Source organism: Salmo salar, chromosome ssa26, assembly GCF_905237065.1.
Source record: "Salmo salar chromosome ssa26, Ssal_v3.1, whole genome shotgun sequence".
In the NCBI taxonomy this organism is placed as follows: Eukaryota; Metazoa; Chordata; class Actinopteri; order Salmoniformes; family Salmonidae; genus Salmo; species Salmo salar.
In genome coordinates, this window is record NC_059467.1 from 49,381,180 (window position 1) to 49,396,179 (window position 15,000).

The following is a 15,000-nucleotide window of genomic DNA, read 5'->3' on the forward strand; positions in this document are numbered from 1 at the left end:
CATCTGAAACTGTGGAACATAAACACACTGCATTTCCTACCGCTGTAACTAGCAGACATCTGAAACTGTGGAACATAAACACACTGCATTTCCTACCGCTGTAACTAGCAGACATCTGAAACTGTGGAACATTAACACACTGCATTTCCTACCGCTGTAACTAGCAGACATCTGAAACTGTGGAACATTAACACACTGCATTTCCTACCGCTGTAACTAGCAGACATCTGAAACTGTGGAACATAAACACACTGCATTTCCTACCGCTGTAACTAGCAGACATCTGAAACTGTGGAACATAAACACACTGCATTTCCTACCGCTGTAACTAGCAGACATCTGAAACTGTGGAACATTAACACACTGCATTTCCTACCGCTGTAACTAGCAGACATCTGAAACTGTGGAACATTAACACACTGCATTTCCTACCGCTGTAACTAGCAGACATCTGAAACTGTGGAACATTAACACACTGCATTTCCTACCGCTGTAACTAGCAGACATCTGAAACTGTGGAACATTAACACACTGCATTTCCTACCGCTGTAACTAGCAGACATCTGAAACTGTGGAACATAAACACACTGCATTTCCTACCGCTGTAACTAGCAGACATCTGAAACTGTGGAACATAAACACACTGCATTTCCTACCGCTGTAACTAGCAGACATCTGAAACTGTGGAACATTAACACACTGCATTTCCTACCGCTGTAACTAGCAGACATCTGAAACTGTGGAACATTAACACACTGCATTTCCTACCGCTGTAACTAGCAGACATCTGAAACTGTGGAACATTAACACACTGCATTTCCTACCGCTGTAACTAGCAGACATCTGAAACTGTGGAACATTAACACACTGCATTTCCTACCGCTGTAACTAGCAGACATCTGAAACTGTGGAACATAAACACACTGCATTTCCTACCGCTGTAACTAGCAGACATCTGAAACTGTGGAACATAAACACACTGCATTTCCTACCGCTGTAACTAGCAGACATCTGAAACTGTGGAACATTAACACACTGCATTTCCTACCGCTGTAACTAGCAGACATCTGAAACTGTGGAACATTAACACACTGCATTTCCTACCGCTGTAACTAGCAGACATCTGAAACTGTGGAACATTAACACACTGCATTTCCTACCGCTGTAACTAGCAGACATCTGAAACTGTGGAACATTAACACACTGCATTTCCTACCGCTGTAACTAGCAGACATCTGAAACTGTGGAACATTAACACACTGCATTTCCTACCGCTGTAACTAGCAGACATCTGAAACTGTGGAACATTAACACACTGCATTTCCTACCGCTGTAACTAGCAGACATCTGAAACTGTGGAACATTAACACACTGCATTTCCTACCGCTGTAACTAGCAGACATCTGAAACTGTGGAACATTAACACACTGCATTTCCTACCGCTGTAACTAGCAGACATCTGAAACTGTGTAACATTAACACACTGCATTTCCTACCGCTGTAACTAGCAGACATCTGAAACTGTGGAACATTAACACACTGCATTTCCTACCGCTGTAACTAGCAGACATCTGAAACTGTGGAACATTAACACACTGCATTTCCTACCGCTGTAACTAGCAGACATCTGAAACTGTGGAACAACATCAACCATCAACTGACTGATCACTACATGTCTTTGTGATTTTGAAAAGACACTAAGATTCTTTGTATTGAAAAAGCTCTATAACAAAACTTCATGAATGATTCTGATGTATTTGTACATCTCTACTCCTCTAGGATAGTGGACATACCGTGAGGAGAACCTCTTGACAGTGATTCTGATGTATTTGTACATCTCTACTCCTCTGGGATAGTGGACATACCGTGTGGAGATCCTTTTGACAGTGATTTGGGGTCCATAGTTCTTGCCTTGCACCATAGTCTTCCCTATGGACCTCACCATGGGGAGAGTATAGACTCTGGGGGCCAATAGGGGCCTCAACTGGCCCTGGACGATGCCCCACGTCCCTGTGTTGTAGTGGGACGTACAGCTCTGGAATACACACACAGTTATGAGGAATGAGTCAGATGTATTAAACCATAAAGGACAGCCAATACAGGATTATACAGTAGAAGGGACAAATGCTACTGTGTCTGAGGACATTAAAGTGGAGGAGATAGTGAAGTGTGTGAGGTGAGGTGTGTGAGGTGAGATGTGTGAGGTGTGTGTGGTGAGGTGTGTGAGTTGAGTGAGGTGTGGTGTGTGTGGTGAGGTGTGTGTGGTGAGTAGAGTGAGGTGAGGTGTGGTGTGTGTGGTGAGGTGTGTGTGGTGAGGTGAGTGAGGTGAGGTGAGTGAGGTGAGGTGTGTGAGGTGTGTGTGGTGAGGTGTGTGAGGTGAGATGTGGTGAGGTGAGTGAGGTGTGGTGAGTGAGGTGAGGTGAGTGAGGTGAGGTGTGTGTGGTGAGGTGTGTGTGGTGAGGTGAGTGAGGTGAGGTGTGTGAGGTGAGGTGTGTGTGGTGAGTAGAGTGAGGTGAGGTGTGGTGTGTGTGGTGAGGTGTGTGTGGTGAGGTGAGTGAGGTGAGGTGAGTGAGGTGAGGTGTGTGAGGTGTGTGTGGTGAGGTGTGTGAGGTGAGATGTGGTGAGGTGAGTGAGGTGTGGTGAGTGAGGTGTGTGTGGTGAGGTGTGTGAGGTGAGGTGTGTGAGGTGTGTGTGGTGAGGTGAGTGAGGTGTGGTGAGTGAGGTGAGGTGAGTGAGGTGAGGTGTGTGTGGTGAGGTGTGTGTGGTGAGGTGAGTGAGGTGAGGTGTGTGAGGTGAGGTGTGTGAGGTGTGTGAGGTGTGGTGAGTGAGGTGAGAGGTGTGAGAGGAGGTGTGTGAGGTGAGGTGTGAGGTGTGTGAGGTGAGGTGTGTGAGATGTGAGGTGTGTGAGGTGAGGTGTGTGAGGTGTGTGAGGGGAGGTGTGTGAGGTGAGGTGTGAGGGGTGAGGTGAGGTGTGTGGTGAGGTGAGGTGAGATGTGTGTGGTGAGGTGTGTGAGGTGAGTTGAGGTGTGTGTGGTGAGGTGTGTGAGGTGAGGTGTGTGAGGTGAGGTGTGTGAGGTGAGGTGTGAGGTGTGGTGAGTGAGGTGAGGTGTGTGAGAGGAGGTGTGTGAGGTGAGGTGTGAGGTGAGTGGTGAGATGTGAGGTGTGTGAGATGTGAGGTGTGTGAGGTGAGGTGTGTGAGGTGAGGTGTGGGAGGTGAGGTGAGATGTGTGTGGTGAGGTGTGTGAGGTGAGGTGTGTGAGGTGAGATGTGGGAGGTGAGGTGTGTGAGGTGAGATGTATATGGTGAGGTGTGTGAGGTGAGATGTGTGAGGTGAGATGTATATGGTGAGGTGTGTGAGGTGAGGTGTGTGAGGTGTGTGTGGTGAGGTGTGTGAGGTGTGGTGAGTGAGGTGAGGTGAGTGAGAGGAGGTGTGTGAGGTGAGGTGTGAGGTGAGTGGTGAGATGTGAGGTGTGTGAGATGTGAGGTGTGTGAGGTGAGGTGTGTGAGGTGAGGTGTGGGAGGTGAGGTGAGATGTGTGTGGTGAGGTGTGTGAGGTGAGGTGTGTGAGGTGAGGTGTGTGAGGTGAGATGTATATGGTGAGGTGTGTGAGGTGAGATGTGTGAGGTGAGATGTATATGGTGAGGTGTGTGAGGTGAGGTGTGTGAGGTGAGATGTGTGAGGTGTGTGTGGTGAGGTGTGTGAGTTGAGTGAGATGTGTGTGGTAAGTAGAGTGAGGTGAGGTGTGGTGTGTGTGGTGAGGTGTGTGTGGTGAGGTGAGTGAGGTGAGGTGAGTGAGGTGAGGTGTGTGAGGTGTGTGTGGTGAGGTGTGTGAGGTGAGATGTGTGAGGAGAGGTGTGTGAGGTGAGGTGTGTGAGGTGTGTGTGGTGAGGTGAGTGAGGTGTGGTGAGTGAGGTGAGGTGAGTGAGGTGAGGTGTGTGTGGTGAGGTGTGTGTGGTGAGGTGAGTGAGGTGAGGTGTGTGAGGTGAGGTGTGTGAGGTGTGTGAGGTGTGGTGAGTGAGGTGAGGTGTGTGAGAGGAGGTGTGTGAGGTGAGGTGTGAGGTGTGTGAGGTGAGGTGTGTGAGAGGTGAGGTGTGTGAGGTGAGGTGTGTGAGGTGTGTGAGGGGAGGTGTGTGAGGTGAGGTGTGTGAGGTGAGGTGAGGTGTGTGGTGAGGTGAGGTGAGATGTGTGTGGTGAGGTGTGTGAGGTGAGTTGAGGTGTGTGTGGTGAGGTGTGGTGTGTGAGGTGAGGTGTGTGAGGTGAGGTGTGAGGTGTGGTGAGTGAGGTGAGGTGTGAGAGGAGGTGTGTGAGGTGAGGTGTGAGGTGAGTGGTGAGATGTGAGGTGTGTGAGATGTGAGGTGTGTGAGGTGAGGTGTGTGAGGTGAGGTGTGGGAGGTGAGGTGAGATGTGTGTGGTGAGGTGTGTGAGGTGAGGTGTGTGAGGTGAGATGTATATGGTGAGGTGTGTGAGGTGAGATGTGTGAGGTGAGATGTATATGGTGAGGTGTGTGAGGTGAGGTGTGTGAGGTGTGTGGTGAGGTGTGTGAGGTGTGGTGAGTGAGATGAGGTGAGTGAGAGGAGGTGTGTGAGGTTAGGTGTGTGAGGTGAGGTGTGTGAGGTGAGGTGTGTGAGAGGAGGTGTGTGAGGTGAGGTGTGTGAGGGGAGGTGTGTGAGGTGAGGTGAGTGAGGTGAGGTGTGTGAGAGGAGGTGTGTGAGGTGAGGTGTGTGAGGTGAGGTGTGTGAGGTGAGGTGAGATGTGTGTGGTGAGGTGTGTGAGGTGAGGTGTGTGTGGTGAGGTGTGAGGTGTGTGAGGTGAGGTGTGTGAGGTGAGGTGTATATGGTGAGGTGTGTGAGGTGAGGTGTATATGGTGAGGTGTATATGGTGAGGTGAGGTGTGTGAGGTGTGTGTGGTGTGGTGAGTGAGGTGAGGTGAGTGAGGTGAGGTGAGGTGTGTGAGAGGAGGTGTGTGAGGTGAGGTGTGTGAGGTGTGGTGAGTGAGGTGAGGTGTGTGAGGTGAGGTGTGTGAGGTGAGGTGTGAGGTGAGGTGTGGGAGGGAGGTGTGTGAGGTGAGGTGAGGTGTGTGAGGTGAGGTGTGTGAGGTGAGGTGAGGTGTGTGAGATGTGTGTGGTGAGGTGTGTGAGGTGAGGTGTGTGAGGTGAGAGGTGTGAGGTGAGAGGTGTGAGGTGAGATGTGTGAGGTGAGGTGTGTGAGGTGAGGTGTGTGAGGTGTGTGAGGTGAGGTGTGGTGTGTGAGGTGTGAGGTGAGGTGTGTGAGGTGAGGTGTGTGAGGTGTGTGAGGTGAGGTGTGTGAGGTGTGTGAGGTGAGGTGTGGTGTGTGAGGTGTGTGAGGTGAGGTGTGTGAGGTGTGTGAGGTGAGGTGTGTGAGGTGTGTGAGGTGAGGTGTGGTGTGTGAGGTGTGTGAGGTGTGTGAGGTGAGGTGTGGTGTGTGAGGTGTGTGAGGTGAGGTGTGTGAGGTGTGTGAGGTGAGGTGAGGTGTGTGAGGTGAGGTGTGGTGTGTGAGGTGTGTGAGGTGTGTGAGGTGAGGTGTGGTGTGTGAGGTGTGAGGTGAGGTGTGTGAGGTGTGTGAGGTGAGGTGTGTGAGGTGTGTGAGGTGAGGTGTGGTGTGTGAGGTGTGAGGTGAGTGTACCTGGTTGTTGGGGCTCAGGTTGAGTAATCTCCATGATGAGTACATGAGGTCAGAGAAGTGGTAAAGAACACGTAGTCTGGCCCGGACTGCTTCCATGCTGACCTCTCTCAGAGAGCTGAACTGGGGGGGCACCGCTGACGGCAGGCCTAGCTGGAGGGGTACGGAGGAACCTGGAGACGGGGAAGAAATAAAACACGTCAAAGACAGAAAGGGAGGGACGGAGGGAGGGAGGAGGGAGGGAGGGAGGGAGGGGGAGGGAGGGAGGGAGGGAAAGAGGGAGGGAGGGAGAGGGAGGAGAGAGGGAGGGAGGGAGGGAGGGAAAGAGGGAGGGAGGGAGAGAGAGGGAGAGGGAGGGAGGGAGGCAAAGAGAGGGGGGAGAGAGGGAGGGAAAGAGGGAGGGGGAGGGAGAGGGAGGGAAAGAGGGGGAGAGAGGGAGGGAGGGAGGGAAAGAGGGAGCGAGGGAGAGGGAGGAGGGAGGGAGGGAAAGAAAGAGAGGGAGGGAGAGGGGGAGGGAGAGATGGGGAGGGAGGGAGGAGGAGGAGGGAGGCAAAGGGGGGAGAGAGAGGGAGGGAGGGAAAGAGGGAGGGAGAGTGGAGGGAGGGAGGGAAAGAAAGAGAGGGAGGGAGAGATGGGGGAGGGAGGGAGGGAGGGAAAGAGGGAGCGAGGGAGAGGGAGGGGGGAGGGAGGGAAAGAAAGAGGGGAGGGAGAGATGGGGGAGGGAGGGAGAGATGGGGGAGGGAGGGAGGCAAAGAGAGGGGGGGAGAGAGGGAGGGAGGGAGGGAAAGAGAGAGGGAGAGAAAGAGAGGAGGAAGGGAGGGAGGGAGGAATCATTTTAGAATCCAATCATGATCCATCTCTTCCACCTAGACACCATTCCCCTGGTTTATGTTATCACACTATTCACTGATGACCAGATAAAACAATCCATTTCAACAGACAGAAGATGGATTTACTGTAATCTAGAGTTCTCCATGTTGAAGTACCTGACCATTAAACACCACAGGTACAGAGGCTGTGGCAGCTATGTGTATTTACCCGGAGCCCGGGGAGGGACAGAGGGAGCGGTCCAGGCAGCAGAGTGACAGCGACCAGCAGAGACCTGGTTAATGTCCTTCCCCTGTAGTGATGTCACCAGGGTGGGTTCTCTCACATGGTTGGTGTGGCCCAGACCCAACTAGGAGACAGAGAGAACAGAGACACAGATCAAGACCCAACTAGGAGACAGAGAGAACAGAGACACAGATCAAGACCCAACTAGGAGACAGAGAGAACAGAGACACAGATCAAGACCCAACTAGGAGACAGAGAGAACAGAGACACAGATCAAGACCCAACTAGGAGACAGAGAGAACAGAGACACAGATCAAGACCCAACTAGGAGACAGAGAGAACAGAGACACAGATCTGTCCGTGTGTGTGTGTGTGTTTGTGTACCTGTCCTTGTATGTGTTGTATCCTACCTGTCCCAGGTATAGACCTCTCCAGTAGAGGACAGGACCAGTGTGTGTTGTATCCTGCCTGTCCCAGGTATAGACCTCTCCAGTAGAGGACAGGACCAGTGTGTGTTGTATCCTGCCTGTCCCAGGTATAGACCTCTCCAGTAGAGGACAGGACCAGTGTGTGTTGTATCCTGCCTGTCCCAGGTATAGACCTCTCCAGTAGAGGACAGGACCAGTGTGTGTTGTATTCTACCTGTCCCAGGTATAGACCTCTCCAGTAGAGGACAGGACCAGTGTGTGTTGTATCCTGCCTGTCCCAGGTATAGACCTCTCCAGTAGAGGACAGGACCAGTGTGTGTTGTATTCTACCTGTCCCAGGTATAGACCACTCCAGTAGAGGACAGGACCAGTGTGTGTTGTATCCTACCTGTCCCAGGTATAGACCTCTCCAGTAGAGGACAGGACCAGTGTGTGTTGTATCCTACCTGTCCCAGGTATAGACCTCTCCAGTAGAGGACAGGACCAGTGTGTGTTGTATCCTGCCTGTCCCAGGTATAGACCTCTCCAGTAGAGGACAGGACCAGTGTGTGTTGTATCCTACCTGTCCCAGGTATAGACCTCTCCAGTAGAGGACAGGACCAGTGTGTGTTGTATCCTACCTGTCCCAGGTATAGACCTCTCCAGTAGAGGACAGGACCAGTGTGTGTTGTATCCTGCCTGTCCCAGGTATAGACCTCTCCAGTAGAGGACAGGACCAGTGTGTGTTGTATCCTACCTGTCCCTCTGAGTTGCTTCCCCAGGTATAGACCTCTCCAGTAGAGGACAGGACCAGTGTGTGTTGTATTCTACCTGTCCCTCTGAGTTGCTTCCCCAGGTATAGACCTCTCCAGTAGAGGACAGGACCAGTGTGTGTTGTATCCTACCTGTCCCTCTGAGTTGCTTCCCCAGGTATAGACCTCTCCAGTAGAGGACAGGACCAGTGTGTGTTGTATTCTACCTGTCCCTCTGAGTTGCTTCCCCAGGTATAGACCTCTCCAGTAGAGGACAGGACCAGTGTGTGTTGTATCCTACCTGTCCCTCTGAGTTGCTTCCCCAGGTATAGACCTCTCCAGTAGAGGACAGGACCAGTGTGTGTTGTATCCTACCTGTCCCAGGTATAGACCTCTCCAGTAGAGGACAGGACCAGTGTGTGTTGTATCCTACCTGTCCCAGGTATAGCCCTCTCCAGTAGAGGACAGGACCAGTGTGTGTTGTATCCTACCTGTCCCAGGTATAGACCTCTCCAGTAGAGGACAGGACCAGTGTGTGTTGTATCCTGCCTGTCCCAGGTATAGACCTCTCCAGTAGAGGACAGGACCAGTGTGTGTTGTATCCTACCTGTCCCAGGTATAGACCTCTCCAGTAGAGGACAGGACCAGTGTGTGTTGTATCCTACCTGTCCCAGGTATAGACCTCTCCAGTAGAGGACAGGACCAGTGTGTGTTGTATCCTGCCTGTCCCAGGTATAGACCTCTCCAGTAGAGGACAGGACCAGTGTGTGTTGTATCCTACCTGTCCCCTGAGTTGCTTCCCCAGGTATAGACCTCTCCAGTAGAGGACAGGACCAGTGTGTGTTGTATCCTACCTGTCCCTCTGAGTTGCTTCCCCAGGTATAGACCTCTCCAGTAGAGGACAGGACCAGTGTGTGTTGTATCCTACCTGTCCCTCTGAGTTGCTTCCCCAGGTATAGACCTCTCCAGTAGAGGACAGGACCAGTGTGTGTTGTATCCTACCTGTCCCTCTGAGTTCCCCCAGGTATAGACCTCTCCAGTAGAGGACAGGACCAGTGTGTGTTGTATCCTACCTGTCCCTCTGAGTTGCTTCCCCAGGTATAGACCTCTCCAGTAGAGGACAGGACCAGTGTGTGTTGTATCCTACCTGTCCCTCTGAGTTGCTTCCCCAGGTATAGACCTCTCCAGTAGAGGACAGGACCAGTGTGTGTTCGGCCCCCACAGCCACATCCTGTATAAACACGTCAGACAGAGCTGGTACGACCTGGGGACGGTTGTGGTTCCTGGCCCGGCCCTCCGGCAGCCCTATCAGTCGGTCTGGAGAGGGGGGACACAGGAGGGTTGATGAGGGGTCTTACTGGCTAACAAAGACACATTCTGTATGTTATGCTTGGTCTAAAGTAGACAGGATATTTAATGTCAACAATCAAGATGGATGATGAAAATAATATAGAAATGCAGAACTACAGTAACAGACAACACCGAGAGAATGTTTTTTTTTTCCTCAGCATGTTCTATTGTATAATATTTCTATGTTATCTGTTGTACTGAACAGTATATGCATGTAGTGCATCATATTCAGACCTTGTCCGAACGTGTACACATTGCCATCTTTAGTGAGGGCGACAGAGAACTGAGTTCCACAGGACACCTTCTTGATACCGAGTCCACAGAGAACGTCCACCTTCTGTGGAACACAAAAACAACAACGTGATTCACACACAACTGGAATATGACTTGGTGAAGTGGTTGTCATGACGTTGACCTGTGGGTAAGGTTTATGACCCCAAATACCTTTCTGCCTTCCTCTGACTCTACTGATGGACTCTTGAATAGCCTTTGTTAAATATAGAGAGTCTGGGAACATCAAACAAGTGGGGGGAAAGGAACCATATTTCGGTAATAGAACCAGTTGAAAATATGCGTTGGTACTTAACTTCTTTGGGATGGGGGCAGTATTTTCACTGCTGGATAAAAAACATACCCGATTTAACCTGTTAGGGCTAGGGGGCAGTATTTTCACTGCTGGATAAAAAACATACCCGATTTAACCTGTTAGGGCTAGGGGGCAGTATTTTCACTGCTGGATAAAAAACATACCCGATTTAATCTGGTTACTACTCCTGCCCAGAAACTAGAATATGCATATAATTAGTAGATTTTAATAGAAAACACTCTAAAGTTTCTAAAACTGTTTGAATGGTGTCTGTGAGTATAACAGAACTCATATTGCAGGCAAAAACCTGAGAAGATTCCATGCAGGAAGTGCCCTGTCTGACAATTTGTTGTCCTTCTGTTGCATCTCTATCGAAATTACAGCATCTGTGCTGTTACGTGACACTTTCTAAGGCTTCCATTGGCTCTCTATAGCCACCAGAAAGTGGAATGGGGTGTCTGCTGTCTCTGGGCAAAGTATAGGAGCAGAGTCTGTAAGTGGTCAGCCTGGGGACAGTGAGACTGGAGATGCGCGTTCACGAGAACTCGCCATTTTTTTCTTTCTCTCTTTGAATGAATACAACGTTGCCCGGTTGGAATATTATCGCTATTTTACGAGAAAAATAGCATAAAAATTGATTTTAAACAGCGTTTGACATGCTTCTAAGTACGGTAATGGAATATTTTCTATTTTTTGGTCACGAAATGCGCTCGCGCGTTACCCTTCGGATAGTGACCTGAACGCATGAACAAAATGGAGGTATTTGGATATAACTATGGATTATTTGGAACCAAAACAACATTTGTTGTTGAAGTAGAAGTCCTGGGAGTGCATTCTGATGAAGAACAGCAAAGGTAATCCAATTTTTCTAATAGTAATTCTGAGTTTACTGAGCCCCGACGTTGGCGGGTCTGAATAGCTAGCCTTGATGGCCGAGCTATGTACTCAGAATATTGCAAAATGTGCTTTCGCCGAAAAGCTATTTTAAAATCGGACATAGCGATTGCATGAAGGAGTTCTGTATCTATAATTCTTAAAATAATTGTTATGTATTTTGTCAACGTTTATCATGAGTAATTTAGTAAATTCACCGGAAGTTTTCGGTGGGTATGCTAGTTCTGAACATCACATGCTAATGTAAAAAGCTGGTTTTTGATATAAATATGAACTTGATTGAACAAAACATTGTATAACATAATGTCCTAGGAGTGTCATCTGATGAAGATCATCAAAGGTTAGTGCTGCATTTAGCTGTGGTTTGGGTTTATGTGACATATATGCATGCTTGGAAAATGGCTGTGTGATTATTTGTGTCTATGTACTCTCCTAACATAATCTAATGTTTTGCTTTCGCTGTAAAGCCTTTTTGAAATCGGACAATGTGGTTAGATTAACGAGAGTCTTGTCTTTAAAATGGTGTAAAATAGTTGATTGTTTGAGAAAATTGAATTGTGGTATTTTAGTTGGTTTTGTATTTCGCGCCGTGCGATGCCATTGGCTGTTGGCTAGGGGTTCCGCTAGCGGAACGTCTAGATGCAAGAGGTTAATGAATACGATGTCTGTTCGGTTGTCATCTGAGACATTATGACTGATGACAGGACGACATAAACTGTATCTGGGAAAGTCTACACATTCTACACATGGAATTGTTGTGCAATTTAAAATGTTTGAATATGAAACTATTAGTGATAAGATTAAACGTAATTTTAGCTTCCAAATGAGAGAATTGGGTTTTCATAAGGTTAGAGCCCTGCTCTATCAGTGGCCCGCCCCTGTGAAGTGACTATGAACTATGAAACACACCCTTCTCTCCCTCCACTATATAAGCCCTTGATGAAAATGTAACCTCCTGTTCCGAGGACGATAGGACGACGGTCCATACGTTTGAAAGGACTAACACGTCAACTACAGAACTAAGCCAACCTCAGCGTGAGCTTTGGTTGTGAATGGTATGAACTTTGAACTCTTATTCACTAAAGAAGTGAGACCTCCTAGTCGTTGAGTTAGCAACAGCAGCTGTAAACGTGGGCTAGGAAAGGACGGACGACGTACCCAGTCTAACACACAACGAAGATACTACAACGTATCCAATTTACCACCAGAGACATTTTTCCAAGGACAGGAAGATCTCTGTTGGCCAACACGGCCAGCATCTACGACCAACCTACTGAAGCGCAGCTCAGAGTAAATATTTATTGCATTTCCCTTTTCCAAATGGGCGGTAATTTAGAATGCATAAGATACTGTATTTATGATAGCACAGCTTTTCCCTTTGTTCCTCAGTCTTCCCGCTCTTTCACTCAAGCCCAACCCCCTCTCTTTGTGTAACAAGCCGTCATACAGGTTCCGTCCACCAGGGACGTTTTCTGTATGACATAATTTGCATTCTGTGTATATGTAATTCTGTGTGATTAGTTAGGTATTTAGGAAATAAATAATTAAACCCAATTTTGTATTGCTGATTCAACTTGTTAGCCAGGGTTCGTGAAGATAACCAAGAATTTAGAACTTTCAGAAGAGACTGAAATAAGGTGACGATTAATATTGACTGCTATTGATGTAAAATATTACTAGGTCTTTCAGAGTTTATTCGGAAGATAACAGCTCTATAAACACTCTTTCGTGGTGCCCCGACTTTCTAGTTAATTACATTTACCTGATTAGCTCAATCAGCTAATATTAATTACAGAGAAAGGATTTTATAGAATAGCATGTCATATCACTTAATCCGGCATAGCCAAAGACACGTCATGGTGCTGCAAGAGACAATATACACAGAATATACACAGAATATACTACAGACAGAATATACACAGAATATACTAGAGACAGAATATACTAGCCAGAATATACTACAGCCAGAATATACTACAGACAGAATATACTACAGACAGAATATACTACAGACAGAATATACTACAGACAGAATATACTAGCCAGAATATACTACAGCCAGAATATACTACAGCCAGAATATACTACAGCCAGAATATACTAGACAGAATATACTACAGACAACACACACACCAATTAATGTCAAATCTATTTCCCTTCCTCTCCTCAGAATGGAGGAACAGACTGACAGTCAACACTACTGTACATACCTGAGGACCAGACTGACAGTCAACACTACTGTACTGTACATACCTGAGGACCAGACTAACAGTCAACACTACTGTACATACCTGAGGACCAGACTGACAGTCAACACTACTGTACATACCTGAGGACCAGACTGACAGTCAACACTACTGTACTGTACATACCTGAGGAACAGACTGACAGTCAACACTACTGTACATACCTGAGGAACAGACTGACAGTCAACACTACTGTACTGTACATACCTGAGGACCAGACTGACAGTCAACACTACTGTACTGTACATACCTGAGGACCAGACTGACAGTCAACACTACTGTACTGTACATACCTGAGGACCAGACTGACAGTCAACACTACTGTACTGTACATACCTGAGGAACAGACTGACAGTCAACACTACTGTACATACCTGAGGACCAGACTGACAGTCAACACTACTGTACTGTACATACCTGAGGACCAGACTGACAGTCAACACTACTGTACTGTACATACCTGAGGACCAGACTGACAGTCAACACTACTGTACATACCTGAGGACCAGACTAACAGTCAACACTACTGTACATACCTGAAGACCAGACTGACAGTCAACACTACTGTACATACCTGAGGACCAGACTGACAGTCAACACTACTGTACATACCTGAGGAACAGACTGACAGTCAACACTACTGTACATACCTGAGGACCAGACTGACAGTCAACACTACTGTACATACCTGAGGACCAGACTGACAGTCAACACTACTGTACTGTACATACCTGAGGACCAGACTGACAGTCAACACTACTGTACATACCTGAGGACCAGACTGACAGTCAACACTACTGTACATACCTGAGGACCAGACTGACAGTCAACACTACTGTACATACCTGAGGACCAGACTGACAGTCAACACTACTGTACATACTTGAGGACCAGACTGACAGTCAACACTACTGTACATACTTGAGGACCAGACTGACAGTCAACACTACTGTACATACCTGAGGACCAGACTGACAGTCAACACTACTGTACATACCTGAGGACCAGACTAACAGTCAACACTACTGTACATACCTGAGGACCAGACTGACAGTCAACACTACTGTACTGTACATACCTGAGGACCAGACTGACAGTCAACACTACTGTACTGTACATACCTGAGGACCAGACTGACAGTCAACACTACTGTACTGTACATACCTGAGGAACAGACTGACAGTCAACACTACTGTACATACCTGAGGAACAGACTGACAGTCAACACTACTGTACTGTACATACCTGAGGACCAGACTAACAGTCAACACTACTGTACATACCTGAGGACCAGACTGACAGTCAACACTACTGTACATACCTGAGGACCAGACTGACAGTCAACACTACTGTACATACCTGAGGACCAGACTGACAGTCAACACTACTGTACATACCTGAGGACCAGACTGACAGTCAACACTACTGTACTGTACATACCTGAGGAACAGACTGACAGTCAACACTACTGTACATACCTGAGGAACAGACTGACAGTCAACACTACTGTACATACCTGAGGACCAGACTGACAGTCAACACTACTGTACTGTACATACCTGAGGACCAGACTAACAGTCAACACTACTGTACATACCTGAGGACCAGACTGACAGTCAACACTACTGTACATACCTGAGGACCAGACTGACAGTCAACACTACTGTACATACCTGAGGACCAGACTGACAGTCAACACTACTGTACTGTACATACCTGAGGACCAGACTGACAGTCAACACTACTGTACATACCTGAGGACCAGACTGACAGTCAACACTACTGTACTGTACATACCTGAGGACCAGACTGACAGTAAACACTACTGTACATACCTGAGGACCAGACTGACAGTCAACACTACTGTACATACCTGAGGACCAGACTGACAGTCAACACTACTGTACATACCTGAGGAACAGACTGACAGTCAACACTACTGTACATACCTGAGGACCAGACTGACAGTCAACACTACTGTACATACCTGAGGACCAGACTGACAGTCAACACTACTGTACATACCTGAGGACCAGACTGACAGTCAACACTACTGTACTGTACATACCTGAG

At 48.2% G+C, this 15,000-nt stretch overlaps 1 protein-coding gene across 14 annotated transcripts in view; it reads right to left on the reverse strand.

Moving 5' to 3' along the window:
• LOC106595038 (probable E3 ubiquitin-protein ligase HERC1) overlaps positions 1 to 15,000 on the reverse strand; it is a 290,635-nt gene that overhangs the window by 25,980 nt on the left and 249,655 nt on the right. For all 14 annotated transcript variants that reach the window (XM_045708500.1, XM_045708507.1, XM_045708508.1 and 11 more), the window contains exons 73-77: positions 9,436 to 9,538; positions 8,999 to 9,168; positions 6,678 to 6,816; positions 5,643 to 5,812; positions 1,866 to 2,035 (exon numbers count right to left, since the gene is read on the reverse strand). In XM_045708500.1, coding sequence (XP_045564456.1) covers positions 1,866 to 2,035; positions 5,643 to 5,812; positions 6,678 to 6,816; positions 8,999 to 9,168; positions 9,436 to 9,538 — 752 coding nt within the window. The remainder of the gene's footprint in view (positions 1 to 1,865; positions 2,036 to 5,642; positions 5,813 to 6,677; positions 6,817 to 8,998; positions 9,169 to 9,435; positions 9,539 to 15,000) is intronic.